A 27,818-nucleotide genomic window follows, 5' to 3' on the forward strand; every position below is an offset into this window, starting at 1 on the left:
CAAGAACATCACTGGACAACGTGAAAGTATAAAGGTTTAACAAAGATGATGTAATTTATTTTAGAATTATTAGAATTAGGTAGAGCACTTACAAGGAAAATCAGTTAGGCTGATCTACAGAAGAAATCGCATCTTAGGGACTAGAAAGTAGTAAAGGTAAAATGTAAGATAGGAAAATTCAAACTGTATAGGACTCCACATCCAGAACTAAAAAACAATTTTAAGTGGAAAATAAGATATCATGAACAGCGCTTCGGTAGGGTAGAAACTGTATTTTTCTATCTGTAAAGATATGTCCCTAAAAAACAAAATATATTGTTACGGTTTCCAAGGGACAGAAGGGAATTGCAGCATGACAGTTGAGGTGTGGGAGGAGAAGAAGAGGAAGACAGCAACAGCTAGGTTAGCTTCAATAAATGGTCCTTCAATGTGAGACACTTCACAAGGATTATTGATATTGACCTTAGAATTATTTCTAGTAGGACACTGTAGCACCTTCTTTAGCTTTAGCACAGGGTCCAATTAGTTGTCTATGCAGGGAAAACAAAAATTTTAAGTTAGACACCTTCAGTATAAGAACAGAGAAAAAAGTTTGTAGAAGCATACAGAAACAGTGTCCGAAGTGTTTAAATAAATAGTTAAGGCTTATTCTCAGGTTTCTGTCAGCCTGTGTTACTTACTATCCACAGCTGCAAGAATAAAATGTGCTACAATATCACGATGGCAGCTTTTTGCTTTCATTTTGCTTTGAGGTAATCAATGAAGAAAACACCGAAATCAACTAATTCTTGACTTGGTGGACAAATTCAGGAAACTGCAGTAACTTTCAGCAAAGCTGACATGTGGTCCAAGCTATCAATATCTCTCAAGATCATGATGCCTTTAACTGGTACCAATTTAATCTCATAACTCTAAAGTTATCACTTCACTGTAGTTATGTTGCTACCTTGATCCCTTGATAGAATACTTAATTGTGAAATTCCACAGGAAATGTAGTACTGAAATGCTTTGCATCTGAGTTACAGGTTATACATATATACACACATACACACACACCCCCTCTCCCCTTTGTTCCTTCACTCATTTTCCTATTCCACTTAATTAATATACTACTTAATATAGCTTCTGAACACCAGTCCCAGTAAAAAAATAGAAATACCCTGGCAGCAACAACATAAAGGTTACCAACTTTAAGGAGAAATGTTCCACTACTTTGTGTTTTGCTTTGTTCTTAATAATCCACTTCATACAAATGATCAGGATCTGTAATTCCTCATAATAATACTCTAAATACTACAAAAGGAAAAGAATAAAAGGAATCCATGTCTAACATACCATTGTTTATGGTACCAACTCCTGATTTTGTATTTGATAAGTATTATTTGGTATTTGTGCTGGTAACTTATTTCCATTTTTCTATCAATTTTTCCATCAGTAAGATTTGGCTAGTTGTGATTTTCCAGGCTTCCAATAACAATATTATTTTCAAATTGCATCCTTTACTATACTAAAACAAATAACTGCTATTGTCCTACAGTCTTCATTTGTCTTTTACTTATTCTGTCCACCAACATAACAAAGTAGATATTTCTTTTATTATTTATAATTTCTGTACATTCTTGTTTCTGTTTTAAGCAACTATAAAAATATAAACTTTGGCTTTCCTACTAAGAAAATACCTCTGTTTCATAAGCATCTTGCCTTTACATATTTTGTTTAGAGCAAAATATGTATTCTATTACATAAGTGAGTAATAAGTTCTTTAGAACAACATACTAGGTATGTCAATTTAAAATGTTTAAAATGCATTTACAAGTGTTATAGTAACTGGTACTTAACTACTCTGGTCATAATTATTTCTTATAACTGCATAAATCAAAATGAATTTTTTACAGACCTTGTGTAAACCCTTATTTAGATATGTTGACTCTACTTTCTGCACCATACATTAATGCTCAAAGAACAGTATTTTAAGAAATTGTTGAGTGAATAGATCAAGCAATAAATATACCTAACTTTCCTATAAAAGTTCATATGTAAAATAAATAGATTTTATCCCCCTCATCTGTCTTGTTTGTCTTATATACACAGTAAAAAATTCCCTTTTTTGGTCTAGCTCTTCAGTAGTATAATTCAGCAGTCCAAGGTTTAGCAATTATTGCACAAATTTTAGAAGCTGCTCTTCCTCTAACATTGTTACCCAGAAGAAGCTCTAATTACATTACTGAAATCACTAGAAATATCAGTGCATAAACACAGATTTATATCCAAATTAGTTAAGATGAAAAGCTAGGAAACTTTCTAAGAAAGGTTTCTGGAACATCAGGAAAACAATTTCCAGACATATCCAGCTTTTTATGTGCACCAGTGAAATCTTCGTATGACGCACTGAAGCATTTTCTTTTTTTTTTAAACCAGCTTTTCACACAGCTCCTATTTCCAAATATAACTATGACTTAAAGGTATAACGAAAGCTAGTTCCATATAAACACCATGAGCACACAATCTAGTGTGTAGTCTGTTGTAATTAAGACCAGTGATTCAATACCTATTGCTACTGGCCAGGTATCATAGCAACCTTGTGCCACTGAATACTGCTGGAAAACTGTTCAGCACCAGCAAGACTATGCTTCAGGAAAATCCACAATGGCACTACAGATTGTCAACATCTGTGGGGGTTGTTACAGGGAGAACAAAAAAGAAATCTGTTTTAAAAAACCCTATGCTTAGAAAATTGACAGGGATACTACAGTAGCACTACAAAAAGGAAAAGATACAGAGAGGAAGGAAAGACCATTTTTTGTCATTAGTTACATAACTTATGCACCCACATCCTAATATCCATCCATATAAGCTGAGAGTTGAAATAATGCTGCATTACCATATTGTTTATGTATATCCACAAAGTACTATCTTTTTCTTTTTTTTTTTTACTAAACACAAGCATCATTCATCGCCAACATTAATCTGAAAATAAAACAGACCCGCTTTTAAAATAATATTTAAACTTCCACAAATGAACTCTAGTCTTGTATAAATCTGCAAAAAAAGAAAAAACAGGTTACTATGAACAAGAACCCAATATTGATTTTTCTGCGGTGCAGTAAAGCATCTCCATTCTATTTGGCTGCTGTCAAAGCCACTCTTTAACAGCTGGAGTCAAATTGCACTATTTACAGCAAGAGCCCTTGTCAAGTGGACCATAAGTATTCTAACAATACACTATTCAAATGGCACTTTGCCACACAAATTGCTGACTTGATGAATACCCTATGTCAATGACTAAGGCCAATATAAAAGTTTCATTTTTATGAGAGGTTTTACATTCACATATTAAGTAAAGCTTTCTTGAAGAACTATTAAGCTATATATTTTGGGTCTTTTGACATTGAAAATAATTAAAATCTGTTTAAATATATCAAGGGAATTTGACAACATTAATATGGATCTTGTGTTAACTGCATTTGTCACACTTATCTGTTATTGGTACACCCACTGGCACGTGCAACACAATAAAAGAATTAAAATGGTCAAAACACCATGAAATCAAAGCATTTTGCTTTTGTATCTGTGATTTACATGATGACAAATGTTTTGAAAGAAAGCCTTTGAAGCTGGGCTGGTATGTGAGGATATTTTTGTTCTTTCTTCTTAGGATGGAGTAAAGAGAACCATTACTTTGCAAATGTTATTTTGTCTTAAATATAATATTAAAGAAAAAAACAATGTAATAATAAATATTAATAAAAAATGCTGAATCATACTTGCGATCTTCATGTGGATCATCTCATTGTACAAAATAAGGATCACTCACAAGTGTAATACCAACAGGACAGAATAGCTACCCCTCATTTTTTCTGTATATAAATTTTCTGAAATTGAATTCTTAAAAAAAAGGCTAAAATTGACCGCATTGTTTTTTTTTTTAAAATAGAGAAGTTATTAACAATTTAGTATATTGTTAAATTTCTACTACACAGTTTGCCAAAGAAGCAAACTGATAATGAAATACTAATTGTATACATGCATACTAAAACCTTTTGATAATCTGAAAGTTTCACAATAGTTTCATCTGTGGGATCATTATACGCTTATTAATACGGTATGAAATATTGAATGCTCTGATATCCACAGAACTCTCACTAATTTCATAGGATCTGGATTTCAGTAGACTGCTTCAAGATGCTAAAATACAATGACCCAAGAGTCAATACAGCACTTTAAAAAAAAGTTTCCTGCATAAGAACTAAGAAAAACAGCAGACTTCATAACAAACCTTCATTTCAGCAATAACAGAACAGTGTTAAAAAAAAGCTGCAGAGCTCCGTGCTCCTTTTGTGTAGCCCACATTGGACTTCTGGAATAGCATTAAGGGGACCTCCATTGTTATATTCTTCCCAGGTTCAGCTACACCCTATACATTTAGCCTCCAGCATCTCCCACACCAATCTACAGCACATGCTCTAATGGGGATGGAGGTGGGAAGAAGCACTGGATGTAATGGATGACAGATTTTTGATGAATGAAAAGTGGTTTCCCAAGTATAGAACTTCATTTGTTAGGAAATTAGACTAAAATAACATGACTATAATGACAAAAAGAAGGTGAAAAAAAAAAGATATTTTGACAGTCATAGGGAAGTCTAAGAGACATTAATAAAATTCTCTCAATAAAAAGTTTTCATTGGGACAAGATAATTAATGAACAAAATTAAAACAAGAAAATGGAATATTTTATTGAGAAAACAGAGCAGCCGAGATGTATATCTGATCAAGAAAAGCGCTATAAATTATTATTACAGCTCCACTGCTGCCTATTGTGATATTACTTCCAATGTAAGATCATGATAACCCCCAAAGCATGTTAAACTCCATACTTTAAAATTTACCAAAAATTATTTTCCCATGTTCCATGAGCAGCACATTTTCTTTCCAGCCACTTTGTTAAATCCATGCAATTTCAATTTAATAGGTATGACCAAAACCACACTCCAAACACAACTACTATAACTTTCTCTGTTGTTCTTCTTTAAAAAGGCAAGAAGAAACTATTTCTTTTAATAAACTAACAGTAAGAGCAGATTCTGTGTCAATGGCCAACAAGTGCACCATCTGCCCCACAACATGCTCAGCAGGATTACGCTCTAATAAGACTTTTCAGAAAATGGGATCAAAAAGAACTTGAGAAATCAGACTAAGGTTAGTAAAAGGTCAAAGATAAATATTAAGAGTTAAACAACAATCATTATAAACTCAAAATTATATGTAAATTTGTAGGTACAATAAAGAAAAAGACCAGAAAAGAAAATTCAAGTCCTGGATTAAGCTGTACTTTATCAGACAGAATTTTGGAGTCTCCAGTATTTCATTTACCTTTTTTATTTATTATTTATTTATTTTCATTTACCATTATTAATAAAGCCAGAAAAAAGCCAGAGACCATTCTGGAGGCTGTTTCCGCATGTGAGTTGAGGGAAAGCATTTTTCATCTTCCCATCTTCATCTTGTGGGAAGATATTTTTTATCTACGTTCAGGGTTAAGGAATAGCAGACATGACGACTTCTGTTTATTGCAGAGAACAGAATTCCCAAAACCCGTTAATTAAAAAGTGGTAAACATGAACAAACAACATTGAGGCCCTATTCTTAAGATACACTCGTATCAAGAGCTCAGTGAATATATTCACCCCTGATGCACAAACAGGGTTTTCAGAAAAATGTATGTACCGTTATCTTCCAACCTGAATAAGGTAATACCTACCTCATTGAATTTGAGATTGTATTAAATTTGAGACAGTTTTAATAATTGGTTTCACATTTAACAAATACAAACTTTTTAAATATCTACAAGTAACTGATAAAAGTATAGATATATCTAGGCCACAAGCAAATAGAATGACTATTGCATTTTCAACCTTACTTCTCATTATATGGTGCCTCTGTACTCATTTTCTCAGCTTTAACAGCAAATTAACACCAGTTTCAGTATGGTATTTCCTTCTATTATTTTTTGAAAACAAAAAGAAAGAGCACATCTTTTCCATCAGTCACAATTATTTGGTTTAACGACTTCTGTAAAAAAATTGTTAGATAAAGCCAAGTACAGTGCCTGGCCAAATCTCTCCTGAAGACTGTCATACCTATTTGCAGCCCAGTATCTCACAAGAAATATTGCCATCCTCTTTTTAACCAATAAGGTGCCAAATTTAATCACACTAATATAAATGTAAGGCACTTGCACTCTGTTCTGTGATGATGTTAATAGAAAACAAACACCCAATAAAAACTAGCATTGAATGCCAACAGGAATCTGCAGTTTCATAGAAAAGCAATAACGGAAAGGCCAGTAACATTGCGCCATGATGTGCTTTTTCTCAAGACACATACATCTGAACTGGTGGGTTCAAGTGTTCTCAGGGTACTGCTAATAGGTACAGCCATAAGCCAGAGGCATAAGGAAATAGGGTCTAACTATGGGTGCTAAGTCTCTGAGAAAATCCTTCTGAGATGATCTAGTGATGACCTTGCATAAGGCACTCCCCCCATCCTCCCCATTTGTTCTATGAAATGGGGTTGAAGGCATAAAAACTGAGCCAGTCAGAACAAGGCTTTATAAACTTAAAACCAAGCCTCCGCGCCACTCACACAGGGCTGCACATTACAGCGAAGGTGAAAGGGTAACACACAACTCATTGCTCTTGAGAAATGCTTTACTCTTCATTCTTACCTTATCTGAAGATTTTTCTGTATGAGTAAGATTGTAAGAGACCATGCCATGCTTATAAGAGCTAGAAGGTTTGCATCCAGCATTTTTATTTCTTTTTGACTCTTGAGATTGAGGAAGTAGAGCATCTGCCACTAAGTATTCTGAATCTTCAATGGAAGTAAGAATTGCTTTTGCTGTTTCACCTGTTTCGTGTCGTTCCAGCGTGCCTAGAAAAACACAACAGAAGATTTAATTTTTTCAAGGAACTACACTATTTCATATTTCACATAAGTATCCTAGTATTAACATAGTACATTTCATGTGAGCAGATAAATCATGAAAGATTTACAGATGAGCCAAATAATTCCTTATTTCGGGACACAGAAATTTTACACAAGAGTCTATTCTACAGCATTGCTATGTTAAAAAAGTAAAGCTTAACTTCTAAAGAAATCACTTTCTAAGCAAATACCTTAGATTTGGACCACAAGAAATTTAAGATATTTTGTATAATGTGTGAAGGAAAGAGCAAAGGAAATTCAGAAGAATACCACTTGCCCTAACTCTGTTTTGAACAGTGTCATCTGTTTTCTTCTCACAAGGCCCTCACAGAGCATCTATATCATTAACAGTGTAAACAATAACACATTTATGTAATATTTCAGTGCTGTCCTCTAGTGTTCTAGATTACAAATAGCAAGGGAAAGCTCAAATTTTTCCTTCCATTCCTAAAAACCACCTTTACGTCTAACGTTTTTTAAACATCTGAGTATACTACATGTAGCTTAGTAGTCAGGAATATGAACACAATGTTTCAGAGACTATTTCATCACTTGTGTGGCTCTAGGAATCCAATTCCTTTAACTGTTATACCCAGTTATATTATTGTAGTAATAATTTTATTTAGTAATAATTTTAGTAATAGTACTTAATGTATAGCTAACATTAAAGATATCTAAACTGAGCTTAAATGTATTTGAAATGAGCTCCTATTATATACTACACATTTCCTAAAGGAATTAAACTCATAAGAAATTGTTGAAATGGCATGTTTCCTATAAATATCAGAGATAAAAGACATGTGAAGGATTTTAAAAGTATTAAATATCTGCTATAACATGAAATGTTTTTTCCCTTAAGTTTGAATTCTTTGTAGCCTCAAGTAATACAACATGAATTTTCCCTTTCACTGCTACCAGAAAAAAATGTGTAACATTGAAGTCCTATCAGTAACACCTGCTAAAAATATTGAACTGGGATTGAGGGATCTCATACAGTAAGTGTTTGTGTGTGTATGTGTGTATAAAATCTGTTTATCTGAAATTATTTCTCTGAAACTCATCCATTCTGTTCACTGTAGTATCACCTCTGTTACTTATATAGCCAAGGGTCTTTGCATTAGGAGCAGACGAAAGTAATGCAACTGATTCTTTGACCCCTACAAAATCAATTGAATGCCATAGATTTTTATAATATTGCACTGAAAAAATAAGGATCAGCCCCAGTTGTTTTTAATATGTCATTTTCTTCATCCCTCCCCAGGATTTGCAGCCAGTGTCAGGGATCATTACAGAAGTGAAGATTTACTGGAAGAAAAGCAAGTTGCCCAAAGATCTTCACAGTTGGACTGTCCACAAACACCTCAAAACAACACTTGGCTACAAAGCTCCCAACATCGCAACATTTCAATATTTCAGGAACACAAAAGCTACATTAATAGATGCCTACACGGAAAGATTATACAATTCACCAGACATGAGTAAACACACATTCTTAAAAGGATTATAGTGTTTGCAAAAGTTAAGAAGTTTGGAAATGATACAGTCACTCAGCTAATATTATTTTGGCCTCTTTATATATGCAATGTAGTCTTTCAAGCTATAAGAATGTCCTATTTCCTCACAGAACTCTCTGCATCATTCAGAGCAAAAGATGAACAAAAGTCACCAAGGAAGTAGTTGTTCTCCCTTATTGTTAAGTGCGAAGGACTAAGCTTTCTCTACTACCTTCTGCGGCAAGCCCACTATGCAGGGAATATTTATATGTATACACGCACACATATGTATCCATCCTTGTTTTCTGTATCACTTTTGTCTGTGCAATTCACTACTAGAATACTCAAGTGCTTCAGAAAGACTATTGTCATAATATCCCTGTGAAATTACAGGGTATCATGTTATATTTACGGGCAAAGAACTAAGGCAGAGATTACAATAAATTTTTAATAAATCAAGAATTTTGAGGCCATGGTATTAAATTTCAAAGACCTGATTATACACAATCTTTAGTATTAGACAGAACTTCAAAAATTCAAAACAGGTTTGTTAGCCTCAGATGCATCTATAAGTGCCTCACCAGCAGTCATCCCTCAGAACCACACTCTTCTGTGGAATAATCTTGTGGATATATAATAGAATACAATCATTTAATTAAGGCTATCATACCATAGTGGCAAAAGAGGATAAAACCGTGTTTCTAACAAAAATCAAGATCCGAGTTGCCCAACTTTTTATCCTCCTATATATGCACGCACACTCAGGAGTAAAAATTAAAATATATTTAAAACTTGTGTTATTTTCCATATATCAGAGCTTCTTCCCTGGCAACAGCTTCAGAGCCAAGTTTTCAACTTCTGATTGAAGGAAAAATTTTTAGTTGAAAGAAAAAAGAAACAGACTGGAAGAAGCGGTAAAAGTTACAGAAGATGGGGACAGCAGCATTTCACCTTTGAAGACCATGGCCTGAATGGAATAAACAGGTAGTCTTGATGTACATGAAAGCAAATAGATATTTTATATATTTTTACACACACACATATATCTATCTCATTTTCAACTGCTGACAAATGTGCTTCTACATATTATAGACTTATGGATGCAAACTGAGAAACAACTGAACAGGTTGTTGAGGTACTGAACACTTCTGCTATCTACCAAACTCTTTTCTAAGTGTCAGTGTCAGGATCATGCCATAGCAAGTATACCATTTTGTATGTGTAATTTGGAGATGAGAAAATTAACTTCTTATCAAAAAAATAATCCCTTCTGGGTTCATATTAGGCAAGAAATATAACTCAGCCACTGACACAGAGGAGTTACAATTTTTTTTTTTTTTAAAGCATGTTTATAGACAGGAACATTGAATAGAAAACAATGCCCTAGACAATCAGCTTAGTTTCTTACTGACAGAAGGCTATGATATCATAAAATCAATTTCAAAAACTTAAGAGTTCCATCTTTAAATCATTTATATATCATTCATAACAGCCATCTCAAATCCCTTATAAGTAGCACCTTCTAGAAGATTGTTCCTTTCTTAAAAACATGCTTGCTTGCATATACTTCTTAATCACGGATCTCTGTATGTGTGTATATCAGATTTGTGTGTACATCTGGAGCTGTAATAAAAAGGCACAAAGTGCATAGGAAAATAAGTGTGATGGAAGGGAGTGGGTGATCATGAAAGTATTACAAACTATTTATTTTGTCCAGTGTACTTTATACTCCTGAAGAACCCAAAATACTCATTCACAGAGTGAGTAGGTAGAGAGACAAAATAGAGAGATCTGTGTTCTGTGATTCCTGAATACATCTTTAAGAGAAACAAATGGTGGGGGGGGAGTGGAAAAACCTGTATATGTGACAAAGACATTCCAACCACTGCAAACAGCAAACAGTCAAAAGAATACTGGGGTAGGGTGGTTAGTGTTCCAGAAACAGTTATTTGTTAGGAATACGTTGTCTCTGATTTTAAATAAAAATAAAAAGAGTAAGAAAAGACACAGCCTGTACATGGCAGTACAGGAAAGAGGACAGAAATAAAGACAACTCTCAAACCTGAAGTATTTTAAACACAAATGAGCCCAAAAGCTTTTGATTGGGAAGCATAAAATAACAATGGATGAAAGGGAAAAGACAGGATTTTCAATGAAGCAGCAACATCACTGTTGCTATGACCCCCTACTATACATACAAAATACAGGAAAAGAAAGTCTTTATCTCTCTAAAGCTGTGACCATGGCAACCAAGTCTCAGGAACAGACAAGAGTGGAGTATTTCACTCTCCTGGGCAGCTTTGGACCACCAGATGTGACTGGCTAGACACTGTTACAACATCTTATTCTTCTTCTGGACCAAGTACTACAAATCGTGTCTCTTGGTGTTAGCGCTGTCCACAGAGTTGTCCAGGTTCTGCTCTTACTGAATGATGTATTTTTACTGGGGAGGTCACGCATATTATCCTGCCTCAAGACGGGGTATTCACTGACATCACATGGCCTGTCATATCACTAGGCTCCAGTGCTTTCTGTTTGCTGTCACAACTAAAGTATTGAAAATCCTCAATATTGCAGTGCTGCTGTGACCTAGTAACTCAGCTGAATCTTACAGCATAACAGTGATCTGTGAATGAAAAATGGTTTCAGAATTGATTTTATTTAGAAAGAGCACATGGTCAAGAACAAATCCTTTTCTTTACTAGTAGCCAAAACAAAAACCTCGCCTTTCAGAACAAGTATCATCTGTAATATTAGCCATTTCATTTTCTGTCAAGATCTTCCTTTCCATAAATACCTATTTCATCTGAAATGAAACTCCCACCCACTTTCTTCTATGCTGGTAGAGTCAGGCTAACAGAAATTTTATGTTCTTCACTAGAAGATGCTTGAATTTTACAAGTCTACCATCCTGCTCCAAGACAGTGGTCAAGCAGTTTGCTTGAAAAATTTCTCCTAACTGCTAGTGCTACCACTCTAATATCAAATGGCCCAAAACACATGGAACAAACATTGCGTTAAGTAAGCATATATATTTCCAACCAATATCCAGACAAAAGTAAATGCAGTCTAACAAATAGAAATGGGATAGATTAAACAAAGCCCAGTCTATTAAAATCTAATAATCATTAAAAAGATATTTTACATATAGGAATAGATTAACAACGGAGATGCCCTGTGACTACAGCACTGTATACAGGAGCACGTAGAGTGTCTCAGCAGACACTCCATAATGATTTTTGTATTTGGAAGATTTCTTTCATGTAGTCCAACTGCTGTACATTACTGACGTTCTTTAGAATATACATTTTCAGAATAGCATTAGCAAATTATTGTCAGAATATCCTTTAGCTAAAGAAAGCAATGAAGAACAAGACAAAGAAAAATACTGGAATAGCATATATAATGCAGGTTCACATATGTAGGTAAAAAGAGCAGTTCTCCAATGCAGCCAGTCCTCATCTCAGGATTTCTGCCGCAGACAAAACACCCCAAAAAAAGGGACAATAAGACTCCCCTGTTCTCTCCCTGACTCCATCTAAGCTATTCTAAACAGCAAAGGATAATAATCCTGTAACAGGAATTGTTGAGATACAGTAAATGTGCTAAACTGGGCTGAACGGAAGAATTGGCCAGCTCTGAACTTGGCAGAGATGTGAGCAGTTCCTGTCTGTTTCTTTTTTACCATGTGAAACATGGAATGAGGATGAGAATCTGTCCCTTAATGTCTAGAATGAAAACCCTCCCTGATACAAACTCTTCTGTCTGACTGCACTGACCATGTCCATCAGTTTTCATTTCCACTGTTGGTTTTTTTAAATGTATATAATCTTACTTCATTATTAATAATAAGAACGAAGATCAACTATCAACTGTAAAAAATGCATCCTTTTAAACACAGACACATACAGTTAAATTCCATACACATTCCACCTAGCATACATAAAGTACGTAAAAGTATGCATGCGTATATATACATATGAATATAAAGATACCTGATTGTGCTGGTTTTGGTAGAGTTAATTTTCTTCACAGTAGCTGGTATGGGGCTGTGTTTTGGATTTGTGCTGGAAACAGTGTTGATAACACAGGGATGTTTTAGTCCCTGCTGAGCAGGGCTTACACAGAGTCGAGGCCTTTTCTGCCTCTCACCCCACCCCACCAGCAAGTGGGCTGGGGGTGCACAAGAAGCTGGGAGGGGACACGGCTGGGACAGCTGACCCCAACTGACCAAAGGGATGTTCCATACCGTATGACGTCATGCTCAGCATGTAAAGCTGGGGGAAGAAGAAGGAAAGCGGGGACATTCGGAGTTACAGCTTTTTGTGTTCCCAAGTAACTATTGCCTAGTGCTTAATTGCTGGCTGGGGTTAAACCACGACACTGACTATTCTCAGTATAAAAGAGTGTGTCCTTAGCTTCTGCAGACTGGGCAAAAGATGACATTGCTTTTTTTTTTTCCTGAGACAGACTTTTCCAAGCTCCACTACCTTTTATTATTCTACATCGATAAACAGTTACTGAACAATTACTCAAATTGAGATAACTATGAAATATTCAAGTGCAAGCTTACATGTATAAAATATAAGATGCCATAAAAAAAGGCAAAACATTAGTTATGTTTTAACTTAAGGCGAGAAATTAAAACAAAAAAAAAATCCCAAAACACTAAACTTCCACAAAGCATATAATCATGCTTAGGACTTATTTTGAATCATTCACATTTTCAAAATATGCTAACCATTGTTTCCTCATCTTTTAAGTCTTTTAGAAAGTGGTTTAAGTGACAGCATAAGATGTGCAGAGAACATACAGTAAAATGGCATCTTATTGCATGTTATCCTTTGCATCATAATACTACCTTTAACATACCTTGAATGTCTTCACAGAGCCGCTTTCTTAAAGATTGCCTAAACCAGAAATTGTTTAATGTTGCATTAAGTGTGGACTGTTTAATGTAACAGTACTCTTGGCCCAAGAAGTTATCTTGTCTCAGTTCAATAATGCACAGCTGGGTTAACTCACTCCCTGCAGGTTCTCCCTTTCTCTAAGGATGCCTCTTAAGCATGAAGGTGGAGGGGGGAGAGAAATCAAGGAGATCTCAACCCACGTGGTGCCTGCCCTGACTATTAATGTTGAAGGTCAGACCATGACCTAAGAACAGAAGAGCTAAATCACTAGGGCCTTTTTCCAAATACAAAAAGCTCCCTTCAGGGGAGATACAAGCCTTTCACAGTCTTCAATTAACTCCTCCTAGTAATGCAACAGGGTACTTAATATTTGAGCCATAGTTTTGTAAGGGTTATTCTTTATAGTTTCACAAGGGATGATGAAATTAGGTGCAATATAACTGTTTGAAAGATCACTGTTAGGAATATCAAATGAGACCTATTTGTCCTAATATCAGAAAGAGTATACACAAAAGCATTTTTTGTATAACCAAGCAGACTTTAGGGCCCATATTCTGGGTGCATTCACAGATGTGCCTAACTTAAGATAAATCTGTTATTTAAACAAATTGCTTACCAATATTATAATGTGTAATTCTAAAATGAAGGAAAGCAAAGATATTTTGTGGATGTGAATTGAGTGTGTGTAGAATTTGTGAGTGTGTGTATAAGACTGATTGAATGACAGGACTTTTTTTTAAAGCACAGGGTTAGACCGAAACAAGAGAAATTTTACTCAAACTTCAGAGTGTCTTGGAAAAAACCCACAAAAATCAATGAAGCAATTGGTCATATACCATCTCTTCCTGAAAAATTTGCATCTCTCAAAAAGCCTTCATTCACACAAATTCTGACAATTTTATCAAAAGTTTAATTTTACTAACCAAATATCTAACAAGAGTTCACTAAAACAACTTTACAGGCATTTCTATCAAGTAACACTTATCACAATTTGACCATTTGGCACTTTTTAAGATTTATGGTTTATCATCAGTTAAAGATGAATTTCATTGCCCTACTCATATGAACTGCACAGAGATCGACCTGGTGCCCCTTCCTAACAAAACCATTTCACAGTTACTGCATCTTACTCCTGCAAATATATAAATGCCCTACAGGCAAACTTTGTTAGCCAGGCTTTTTTGCTCCCAAGCATGCAAAAAATACGCACATAGTATGCATGTAGCGTGTTTCACAGAAGGCCTACCAGATGTGGTTTCCAAGGACTCTAAAACTGAGTTTGCATCAGCCCAGATCTTTAGACTATGCAGAGTTCGTTCTAAAAAAAGAAAAAGGTAGTGACCGCTATGACTTTGACCCTAGGTACACCACAGCCTCCAGCATATGAAATGCAACCACAGGATTTATCAGCTGGGCCACACTCACCCACTCAAATCTAATTCTGACCAATGACCTGAAGAGAAAAAGAGAGAGAGAGAGAGAAAGATGGAGAGACAGAGGGAGAGAAAGGGAAAATGAAAGAGATAAGAAGAGAGACTGTAAATCACTGAATTTCGCAAGGACAAAAGGGTCACAGGGGTATAATTATTGTTGCTTCTACAATTATCTATGCATAATGTACAGTAAATTAATGACCAATTTTACCTTGATACAGTTCTAAGTTTCATTAAAACTATACAACTTTCTTCCTCAGAGCCACCTGATGAAACCTAAACCTTAGTTTTCTAAACAGTTTCATCACTAATTTCTTTCCAAGATGAGAAAAGCTGTCAGACATACTAAATGAGGGTCTACTTAAAAAAAAAAAACCTAAACCAAAACAAACAAACCCCACATATTCTGCAACCCATGTGATACTTGCACAGAGTTTACCAGAGGTTTAAAAGACTTCTTATTGTTGGCATCAATTATAAAAATATTGGAGAATATATAACTACATGCAAATTATCTTTAAGTAGTGTTTGAAAATGTTCCAGCATGTTTGACCATCAATATGATCAAAGGTTTGATCTATAACACCACTACGTGCAGAGTAATTTCATTTTCTCTACAGCAAGGATGCTTCTGAAATAGAAGAGGTTTTCTGTAACAGTTTAAATTACTCAATGTGACACTAACATCACAAGAAACCTTTTCAGAGTATTTCTGAACTCATGTCTAATTTCTATAAAGTTTTTTTTTTTGCAATAGAAGTGATCATACAGATGGATTTGACTAATATTAGACACTGCATATTTTACAGGGGCTGCCAATCTCATTAAAAGTCTGCTTTAATTTACTGATACCTGTGTAGTTTTTAAATATTTGAGCTAAGTTTTCTACGCTTGACAGCTACCTTAAGGTGGTGGGATTTTTTTTGTTTCTCAGCAAAAGTGTTTCAAACCATTTATCATTCATGATGAAGTCACGAAACACATGGGTGTTTCATAAAATCTTCATGCCTTAAAGTATGGACTCAAAGCTGAACATTACAATTCCATGAAATACACTGTCAATGCTGATGTCTTGTTCCCACCACAATGACTATTTTAATTAAGCACCATTACCTTTTCTGTTTGCTCAAACAAGAGAGGTCTATACAGAATCCATCACACATGACGACAGAGAGAGAGTCAATTTTATTGCAGTGAATGGAAGTGATAGCCTTTCACTTACCTCTATTAAAAAACCAAGCTATACACATGTAGAAAATTGTGTGTAAGTATCAACATAATGCTAAGTTTGCAAAGACAGATAGTAATGGCAAAGAAAGTCTCTGAATTGAGGTAGCAGGCACTTTTATGCAAGTCTCTGGTGCCTTGTATACATTAAAACATGTTTTTTAAAGTTAAACAACACCTAGAGTATTCTAAGAATAATACTGTAGAAAGCACTGTCATTTTTAGGATTCCTGCTTTGCTTAGATGCAGAAGTTAGAAGCCGAGACAATCATAACGCTTCTGCACTTAACAGGAGAATGGCAGAAATATTGTTACTAAGCATTCAGATACTGTGATAACCAACACGGCAAAATACAAGAAAGTATTACATTCAGAAAATGATTCAAATAGGACACAAATAGGAAAAGCAATACACATTAAACAGTGTGGATAAAACAAAATATTATATAGATATTTATTTAGTAATTGTCCTCAAGAGTTCAGAGGTACATGAAAAGAAAACTAAATGCAGAATTGCAAAAATTAGATCTGCACAAATGGTCTTAACCTTAACATCTGAGCTTTTCAAAGCCTAACTTCATAAACTCCTTTTTCTTCAAACACATATTTATTTAGTGTATTTAGTTATATAACTGTACTTTAATAATCTCTATGTTTTTATCTGTATTTTATCATCTACAGCAATACAATTTTATGTAGAAAACTTTAGTTGTCTTTTATTTTTAATTAAATTGTCCTGTATGTAATTAAATGGTACAGAATATTAACAAGTATAAGCTAAGGATCCATAAATAATTCAGAGGTGAGGACAGTCATCAAAAAAAGAAAATAAAAGTCAAGCAGGAACTTAATTAAAAGCTTATAACATTTATAATCAAATATGATCTTATGAATTATATTTCCCAGCAGTGCACATTTCAGGCAGATACAGCAAAATCACCACTGCTATTAACAGAAACACAGATTATGTACTAAAAATCACCATGATCACCACAGCTCTTGTACAGATAGCAAGCCCAATATAGAAAAAAATCTGTATTAAATTTGAAATTGATATATGAATAATTTATCTAAAGCATTTTGTAAAAAATGTGTTAGATATTTTCAATCACAAAAATTAATGGAGTTTCTTGTTCCTGAAGGACTGCATCATCCTTCAGATTAGTCAGTGCTTTTGCAAAATTAAGAAATCAGGTTTTGTGTATAAAAAAAAAAAATTGTCCCTTTGTACGTAAAAAGCAAGATCCCCCAGGCTAGGGACTTAGAATATGACACAAAGATTTTTGAACTTTGGTTTCAGAGCTCACAAACCATTTTTAAAAAACAGCTTCCAAAGAAGTTCTGAAAAAATTATAATGGCACTACTACAATAACATATGAAAACACCCTTACTGGTCCTCTGAAAAAGATCAAAGGAGGAGGTTTTCTGCATTTTGGACAGATTTCACTCATCACATGGGATACTGTTTACACTGATACTATGAATGCAAGTGAGCCGTATCTGTACTTTAATTATTGCTAACATGCTATATTAGAACAAACAGTAGTGACAGTGTCATAGACAACAATGCAATAAGACAATCCCCAGTGTATTCAGATAAGAAGCCTATAAGATGTGACTAAGCCACCATGTCTTCTCAGACTGAAGTGCACTAGTTGGGACTAGCATAATGCAAGAAAGTTCTTAAAATTTGCATTCCCTGGGTATGAAAAATACAATGTAGTCAGTGTAAAGTTAACTGCGTATTATTATGATAATTGAACAAAAAGTTTTATTAAGTGATGTTATTCTATTTTTAAACTCGTACTAAGCATGTCGTAAAACAATAAAACAGAACAAGACTTGCAAGGTAGAAGAAAATAACAGGAAATTAGTAGATGATTCATTCTGCAACCACGATGAACTTCAGGGAATAAATTCATATTAAACTAGTACTAATTGAAAGACTAAATCTACCTCTGATAAATGAAGATTGCTACCTCTGAGCAGAAGATTGCTCTTTAAAGTCTGCCCATTCTTTCCTCACTCTCAATACATATTAGATAGAAATGTCGGTAGACATGCTGCCATAAGCTGTATACAGCAAGGAAAAAACACACTGACCCTTTTATTACTACACCTTATCGTACTGATATTTACCTTTTTTAAAAAGCAAAGATACCAACTGCTTAGGAAAATGTAAAAGCAATATAGATAACAGCCAATTTCCTTATTGAAGTGGATTTCAAGTGGTGGCTATTGGAAGAAATATTCTGCACTTTAATTAGAATAAAATTTGTTATTGATTTTCATATTTGTCTTCCAGCACACATAAGTTTGGAACATATCCTGTACACATGCTATATTAATATTCCAAATGTATTATTAGATCAATATTTATTGTCATGGAAAGATATTCCACTGTAATGGAAAGTTGCCGTATCCATATATTAAAATTTAGGCAAAATACATTAAACTACACAGATATTAGTTCATGGCTTTTGTATTGTTTTCTATATCACTACCCACATACATGTGCAATAACAACATTTAAACTTAGAATAGAATAATTTTACTCGGTTCTGTAAACCAAAGGACTAAAAGGACGGGATTCAATTTGCCTTATTCTAGACCTGTAAAGCAGCAGGCAATTAGCTTTGCTTCCCCTGCCCTGCTTTAGACTCCCCTTGTAGTTAATGGGGAAGAAATACAGACTTTTACTTATTCCTACTTCCTCCTCATTACAAAACCAACATGAACTACTAGCTCATAGGTAGAGGTCTTGTGTATAGACAGAAGTCTCAAGTTAGGTAAGGTAAATTCCACTTGAAGTCAACTATACTGTTGGTATTTAACACATTTCAGCATAAACTATGCTGAAATGCTTGTTTATTTGGAATAAAGGCAGCCCATTGTACTCAGGCAATTTCCCACTGACAACGTAAAATAAGGTATCTTTGGCAATCTCATGAAGAGAGGGCGCAACAAGTTGTACGTGAAGTAGTACTGGCTTAGATTTTAATCTGTGATAATGTTTCTCCCACCCCATAAAGTGTAAAAGAACTATTATGAAAGCCTGCTAAAAGACTACTTAAATATTTTTAAAACTTTAGAATGTTTTTTGAAAAACTGTGTCCGCCTCTGTCATAGGAAATTGGATGCTGAACTGTTATGCCTAATGAAGTCTTTCATCTGCCTAAGGGGTCATCTTCTTAATTACCTGGTGGAAGGACAGTTTTGGAGCTAAATTGGTATAACTGAAAGACAGTCATAGGCACTAGATGCCCCTAAACTTTTGTAAAGTCATCTGTCAAATTCAACAGAATTATTGCTGACTATACAACAGTGTAAATATTGAAATATTCATGGAAATTCCTTAATCCACAGCCTGAAATTATAAACAGACTGGCTGTTTTCCCAGTTATCCATTAACTCTAGTACAGTAACACTGTTCAGATCTTTTTTGAACTGCAAACAGTGATATATGAGTCTGACACAAAATCAGGTTCTCCACCGACTTTCACTTAAAGAGGCAAAGCCTCAGTCATGAAGCTAACTGCATAGCCGGAAGAAAAATAAAGAAAAACACTTTTTGACTACAACAAAAATGTTATCTTATATCCATTCCCGTAACGGAATCCAAGCACAAGGCTACCACTTAAACTTTATCCTATTAACTGACTCAGGGAACATGCCCACAGGTAACTGTATAGGCAAGTGGTACTATGCATGACTGCCTGTTCATTTGCCAACAGATGAAAATCACAATGAAAGGCTGCTGTGTTTCTGCAAAGGGTCATCTGTGATGCTGTATACATCTTTCCCAAACATATGAACAATGCTTTGTCTGCCTGAGTGGCACTGAAGTATCTACACAGCTCTTGATCTAGGTCAGGCCAATTTCAAGAATCAACGTCATGACCTCTCATGTTCTCCTGCAATACAGATATAATTCACATTAAACCAAATACAGTATATGCCAGTAGGTTTTCCCAGGTATTTACCCTAGATGGCATCTTTTAGTTACCAATGTGTTACAGGAACAAAAAAAAAAATTTGATTTGTTAATTGCTAATGTAGCAAATAACTGCATCACTTTCTTGTGTTCCAGCTATACCTTAAGAGATGGTGATCATAGCTCTCGTTCTTGCTTGATACTAGTAACAAAAGATACAGAAACAGTAATTAAAAAAAAAGAAATTACACTTTTAACTATCTGCATCCTTTCTGAATATGTAATATATATGAGCAGTGACATCAATCTTACTTCATCTTTAATTTTGAAACAGGCAGCATTTTTATGGCTAGAGACACAGTTAAAACTATACTCCAATTTTTGTCTCTATGGTACCATTACAGTCCTATGCTATTAAATCTATTAAATCTCACTGATTTACAAAGAATCCACTATACTTTAGTGTGAAGTTATCTAGCTGTACTAAAAGTTGCATCTGAGATGTAATTCTGTCTCCAGACCCTTAGCTTCTTTCTGCTGCCTTGGGCATTGTATGGCAACAGAAGCTATTAGTTCTTATATTGTTGAGTGCAGTAATTTGCATTTTAGCCTAGCATCTGTATAGAATTAATGAGTCAAAGTCATCTTCCATGTTGTTAAGCATACACAGCAGCAGCACTGAATTCACTGCACAATATTTACTGTCTAGTAATCTAGGAAAGAAATGATTGTTTGTTTGGTGTGGGTTTGCTTTTTTTTTTAACTAAGGAAGAACCTCATTGCACCACACTGTGGGGGTAAAAGTATCCCCACTATCAGGAGTTATTTCAAAGGCATACACTGCCTAGGTACCATTTAATCCTGCAAGATATCTTTCCGAGCAGTGCAGACCTGGCCTTCTCTAACACCACACATGGAACTGCCTTTTCTCAGGCTTACACAGATGACTTCTTTAAATCAACAGCCAAAAGTTTCAATATGAAAATGACAAGGTGAATTATTTAGCAATTATTTACTTAGCCCCAGAAGTTTGGAATACCTATGTCCTGTCAGCACTATTTCTAGTTAATAGTATATGTTCCATGAAGAAATAAGAATACTGAAAGGCTGAAAAAGTAAAAAGCTGGGGACTTGCATAATTTTTTTCAGATGTGGGATACACTTACATTTTCAAAATTTTTTTACCAGAATACACACTTTCCATGAAAAATCTAAAACAAAGAAAATAACAATGCTGTGCTTATCTTAAAAGTGTTAAAATTAAGTACAAAACATAGCCCCCCCTTCTTAGAGCACAACACAAGAACAATTCTGTTGTACACTGCTATCCTCCTGCAGACACTAGCGTGCAACACAAGTCCTACTAAAGATATGCCGTAATATGAACTAGTGTATTTCTTCATGATGCCACTACAGCTCTAGAAATAAGCTTTGTTAATAATTCAACTTTTAAATTAACTTTTTTGTGCTATGATGGATTAAAATTATACTCTTTTTCATATCAGTAGCATAGTTATTTTGGCTTGAAGTTTGGGGGGGGGTTTGTTTGTTTGTTTGGTTTGAGGGTTTTTTTTTTGTTTGGGTTTTGGTTTTTTGTTTGTTTGTTTTTGTTTTTTGTTTTTTTTTTTTTTTAAGAAGGGAATTAGTGTTGCATTGACATATTGTCAGGTCTGAGTCCCCTTAGAATCCAATGTCTTGTCAAGGGGCACATTAAGACTTGCCACCTTGTGAGCTTTAACCTTAATTCACATCATAGGAGCACCTGAGGAGCTGTTACACTGTATCCTACAAATATAACAACAGCACAGACTATGATTAATCCGTAACAAATGCATTGTAAAAGTATGTATGAAAAATAATCATTGCATGCTCAACATCAGTGTTTTAGAGCTTTAATATCTTGTCTATTTCCTTTTTTAAACAAAGTGATTGCGTTCTGATACAAAAGAACTGATGCAAATCAGTTAAAATGATAGTTATGACAACAGATTGATAAGGAAACAAAATATTCTGTGGTCCTTTATTACATTTATTTGCTCAATTTTATTGCAAAGTTTCAAATGCACACTAATCCTTTGGTTAAAAGATGACTCTACAAGAAATGCTAATAAACATTTAGGTATATTAGGCATAATGACCTTCAAGGATGTCTCACTCAAATTATGCACTCAGGAAAAAGCCTACCTACAGTTACACTTTTTTTTTTTTTTTGAGAAATCGCCTTTTTAACTGTGAAATAAAAGAAAACATTCTATATCAAGATTTCCTCCACCTAAATTTCTCAACTGTTTTCAACATTGGTTTTAAAAGAGCAATGAAGATGTAGATAGAACAGCTTGGACACTGGTAGCATCTTTACAAACTTCTCCATAAAAACGTGTATTTATTAATGATTGCTGAACATTTAGATGTCTGCTCTAGTTTCCCTTAGTTACAACAGGGATCTAGTACAATATCTTTCCATTCTATCTTTAATGCTTTACCAGTAGTAAAGGTGACTTTCTGCAATTGCTACAAAACAAGCACTTAGGCAATGACAAGAATCAAATTAATTTCTCATTTTTGCTATTTTATTTACTTTATGCTAAAGTATGGGGCAGATATCGCTTACAGATTTTACTGTTAACAGAAATACTATTTGCACAAAGTGCATGCTGCCATTACAAGGGGGAAATAATCACGAGATCTAGTAATACTTTTAGGAACAGAAAAGAACGCATTGGAGAGGAACCATTCTTCCTTTTACAGGGAGGACAAAAGAGGAGAGGGAAGTAACAACTTGCAATACTGCAGATGTGCTGAAAAGACTAGTAAAATGAAGGGATTAGAGGAATGACAAGACAGGAAGAAGGATCCCAAGACAGCACTGCTTCACAAACCTTCCAGAAAGAGGATTGAGCAGAATGGTAGAGCACGTGCCCCCTCCTGACTGGAGAAGATGCACTGAAAACTAGTATCAGGCATCTACATAAATAGCAGAACACACATAAGAAGAATCTTGGATATTTACCATAAAACAGAATTTAAAGTTACATAGGAAACAACTAAATAACCAAATAAAAGCAGGATAACAAGTTTAAAGTACCCTAACTCAGAGTCTAGTATTTACTTTTGAAAATTTGACCTTGTATTGTTTTTCCCAGCAGTGCAACTAAAGCTAAAATTCTAAGCAAAATCATCATATAGTCACTCAGCAACAATAAGACAGCAAAGAAAAATAAGTACAACCCTATATACAATCTAACAGTCTCCTAAGGTCACACCTTTTCTTAATTTTTTATTGATGTTTTTTAACAAAAAGATTTTAAAGTTTTTAAATCTCAAAATACAATGCAAAAATATGAGAACTTTGTAAGAGAACTTCATATTTTTGAGAAGCTGTAGGAAAACACCCATGTGAAACCAGGGGTTTTAACTGACTATAATTGTTAGTCCAATTTAATTTTATTCTAAACCTTTTTAAAGAAGCAACTCAGTACATTTGGGAAAAGAATAAGTACTAGAAGGCATTTCCTATGCCAGTAGCTTAATGATATTAAATAGCTTACTAACACAACAGGCTTGTAATTTATGCTGTACTCATTTTGCCAAGTTCTTCATTAAACACAGATATTTTGTACTTTAAAACAAGGGACTTCTTTATCCAAAGCAGACAGCCTAGATAGCGTGTTGTAATAACTTGTAAAGTAAATTGTGATCTCAGTGTTACATTAGTAAAACTATGTTTTCACACAGTATTAATATGTTGTGCATTTCAGTGGTTCTAGACTCATTATGCACTTCCCCCATCCCAGGACACACAGCTCTGAATCGCATGGAAACACTGTATTGTAACGTCTAGTACCATTACAGCTTCTAATAGTTCTGTCTGTCAAAGTTCAAATAACTACATTTATTACCCTTGTGAATCAGTATTACACTCTCAAATCATCTGGGAATCTACAGTTTAACCTGAAACACTCAGCTTTAGTTTTCCTGACTATACAGTTGTGAGCTTTGCAATTATGTTCCATTATTAACTGATTATCAATTAACTGCAAAGGTTTCTCAGATTATGAGGTTTCTTCTGCTGAAGAAAGCAGAACTTCGTGCTCTAACTTGGGATAGTTAGGACTGAAAATCTCATTCTTTTTAATAACTAAAGAGAATAATTTATATTTTTAATTTTATTTATAGCTTCCAGAAACATTCTACTCAATTCACTGCAATCTCAGCTAATCATCTGATTGTCAGGATCTGACTTAAGCTGCTGTATTTTATTAGTGACATACCTTGAACCATACGAAAATTTTATTTCTTGCTTGTTTATACAAACTTTTAAACTCTCTAATGTATTCATGTGTCAGTATTTCTGCTTTGGTCTTCCATACACTAGGTTTGTATAACACCATATGACAGACAAACAAAACTTAAGGAAAGTGAACAAAAAAAACCCTCTCTCTCATCACCTGTTTCAATTTCCCAAATATAAACTGAATCATCTTCACATCCAACAATTAGCAGATTTTCAACAGGGTCAAATTTTATCTTCTTCACAGGAAACAGATGCTTTCTGGCATGTAAGAGACATACTCTCTTCTGAAGGTGTAGAATTGCTACTGAGTGATCACTGCACACACAGCACACTATGCTGTGATCTTTCAACTGCAAAACAGAAAGCACTTCAGTTTCAACACTGTAACCACAGTCATAACCACATCATTTTAACAAGCCTGGTAAAAGTTGCCTAGTGATTTCTTTCCCCGAACATACTCATTTTAGAAAATGATGTTTTATTTCAGCCTACATCTCCAACTTGTTTTTAACAGGCTAGCTGTACAACTGATCTCCTGACAGGAAAACATACAATCTCCTCTGATTTTTCAATTTTTAAAACAATAATTTAAATACATTTATTCACAATACTTAAGCCTATCAAAGCAGTGATTATATAACTAAATATACAGTAGCAGTTGTCCTAGAAGAAAGTTGTAAAAAATTACCTTAGACCAAACCGCTGTTTGTGTGATATAAAATTATGTCAGGTCTTATGACACAAAAGCCAAGGGCAATGCATTTCTAACAAAGAATTGAGTATGTAACAATTTCATTTCACATTGTATGGGTCTGATTCTGCAAAGCCTTCCCTTCCTGCAAGTAATTTTTGGTGACACGAAGGAATTCGCCCTATGGAAAAATTCAGCCCTGTAAAGAGAACTGAAACGCCATCCAAGCACGCATTAAATCCTACCTAGTTTCCAGAAAAAGGGCTAAAGAGAGCCTTACAAGCATTAAGAACTTATGCCATTGCAAAACATCTTTTGGACTACTTAATGTTGGCACGTAAGTGAACTCTGAATCAACCATAAGTACCAAATATGTCTTCATAGGCTTTTTAAGAGGAAAAAGATTCCAGCCCCATGGAATACAATAGGGATAGAATTTGTTTAACAAAATTTCATAGAGCATTCAGTACAGTAAATCATCTTCTAAATTTTTATTTCAAAATTCACTTCAAGAAAAATACAAAATTATTCTAAATGTCATAAAACACAAAAGCATGCATGCAAAGGACCACAAGGATGTGTCAGAAACCAAAATCAAGCATACACATTTAGATTAAAATACTATTGGTCCAAATCTTTTCTTACTATGTTCAAACCCCTAGTCTTACTGATTACACTTTTTAACTTCAGAAGTTAGGAGATAATCAGATTAACATACAGGTTGACAATCATGATATCAAAAATGGTGAATAGAACTTTAGGAGCTTAAATTTAATATGTCACTGGTTTAGGATCATTTTTCAGAATCACTGAAATTGCAAACAAGAAATCAGCCCCTGAAATTAAAAGCAACTTTTAAACAAGACAATTAAATGAATGTATATTAAGAATAAAATGCCGCAGGATAAAAGTATTGCCAGATAGTTTTTTCTCTCTCATATATATGCATGTATACATTTCTTTTTTTTAAGACACCATTCATTATGCTTTTACTTACTTTGTAGTTTTCTGGAGATCGCAAGAGCTCTGTCACTGGACCAGACTGCAGACTAAATTGGTGCAAGATGCCTCCAGTAAATATATCCCAGCAGATCACAATAGAATCCTGGCCCCCTGACAACAGCCAGCTTGGATCAAATCTTACTGATTTATCATGTGGATAAAGTAAACAAGTGACTCTGCTACTATGACCGTTCAGAACTTTATAAAGTAGATTATCTGAAACAAGATGGTACATAAATGATCTCTGTTCTAAGAATAGAGGTTCCATATTTTACAGTACATTTGCTAAAAGTCAGAAGATTCAAAAGATTAAATACAACAATCCTTTACATGGCATCAAAGTATTTTGGACATGTTTCTTAAAAGGGAGGACAAAGGTCTGCACTCTGAGCTTCATCTACTGAGAGGTACCGTTTTTATTCCTTCAGCAGAATGATCTTTTAGAGGGAAAATGACAAAGATGACTACTGCCCATATCTTGACATCCACATATCTCACTTCCAGGCGACTCCACTCCCACAGCCATTCCAGGACTCCTAACAGTGCAAAGCACCTTGGTAGTACTAAGTTGTGATCTGATAGATCAGCTACAGAGGGAGAAAGAAGATCATAATCTTCCTTTTTCCTCATTCAATCCCTGACCATCACCCCTATTTTTCAGATAATCTTTAGAAGGATCACTGGAGGGGATGCCAGAAGTATGCAGTCTTCTGTGCTTGACTGAGATGAATTTGGAAAAAATTGTTAAAACTTACCTTTCAGCACAGATATGTTTTCTAGAAGTCTTGCTCTTGCAGTTTTTAAACCTAGTGTTACGAAAATTTTCCCATTTTCACATCCACACACGAGCTTATCAAGACTGGGTATGTATACAGAGGAACTGACAACTGCACTTTCAATTCCATCTTTAGATGCACAAAGATGATCAATAATGCCCTTTGACATTGAATGGTGTTTATCAAAATTATCCTGAAGAGTCCATGTTGCTGTAATTGGGATCTCTAGAGGGTGGGGGAAAAGAGTCAGGAATTTTTAATTTTTTTTATTCAAAACAAAATAAAAATCCAAACAAAGCAAAATATACATTTTCATCTCTTCCTCACTTCCCTTAACTTATCCTTTCTGCAGCATAGTGATGGAAAATCAGCAGTTGCTATTCCAACACTAGATCACATCTCACTAAATCCTTTCTTTTATACCTCCCTATGAACAACCTAAGCAGAACCAACTAAGTAAATTTTCATGACATTTGGTAGAGGAACATTTATGGGCAGATGGTAAGGAAATAGGAACATTTATTTGTTCAGTTCCATGAAGAATTTCTTGACACTCATCTTTGTTAATGTCTTGCTCCTTCTAACTACAGGCAATCATCACACAATGAATGAATGAGCATCACTTTCTAGTGTGAAAATATTTTCATGAGAATTTAAGTTTTCATGAAAAGTAACTTAAAAACATAATTAAAAAGATGGTATCAAGAGCACAGAATTGCCAAACCTTTTGGCGAACCATCAAATGTTGACACAGGGACATCAGGAACATGCCACAAAGTGATCCTTCCTGAAGCTTCACCAGAAAAAAGAACCTTATAGAAAGGCTCCTTTCTTTCATTCATGAAGCCCATGACAAAAGGGAAACTCTGCCAAAAATAACAGTAAATCAATACTCTGACATGAAAGAGCTGATAAAATAATGTAATAACTAATGGCAAATTCAAAGGGTTTTTTTACATCAAAAGCTGCAAAAATATAAAACAAATAATGGTTGAACCCTCACCTGCCACTAAATTCTGCTCAGACCAGGTGTACTCTGCCTAGTGCAAGCCCCTCGAAGATCACCTCTGC

The 27,818-nt window shown here is 34.7% G+C and overlaps 1 protein-coding gene across 1 annotated transcript in view; it reads right to left on the minus strand.

The window, feature by feature from the left end:
• Positions 1–27,818, minus strand: part of WDR72 (WD repeat domain 72) — a 113,794-nt gene that overhangs the window by 70,294 nt on the left and 15,682 nt on the right. The window contains exons 9-13 of the mRNA XM_075160099.1: positions 27,472–27,613; positions 26,727–26,972; positions 25,967–26,187; positions 24,433–24,628; positions 6,727–6,932 (exon numbers count right to left, since the gene is read on the minus strand). Coding sequence (XP_075016200.1) covers positions 6,727–6,932; positions 24,433–24,628; positions 25,967–26,187; positions 26,727–26,972; positions 27,472–27,613 — 1,011 coding nt within the window. The remainder of the gene's footprint in view (positions 1–6,726; positions 6,933–24,432; positions 24,629–25,966; positions 26,188–26,726; positions 26,973–27,471; positions 27,614–27,818) is intronic.

Source organism: Calonectris borealis, chromosome 11 (genome assembly GCF_964195595.1).
Source record: "Calonectris borealis chromosome 11, bCalBor7.hap1.2, whole genome shotgun sequence".
NCBI lineage: Eukaryota > Metazoa > Chordata > Aves > Procellariiformes > Procellariidae > Calonectris > Calonectris borealis.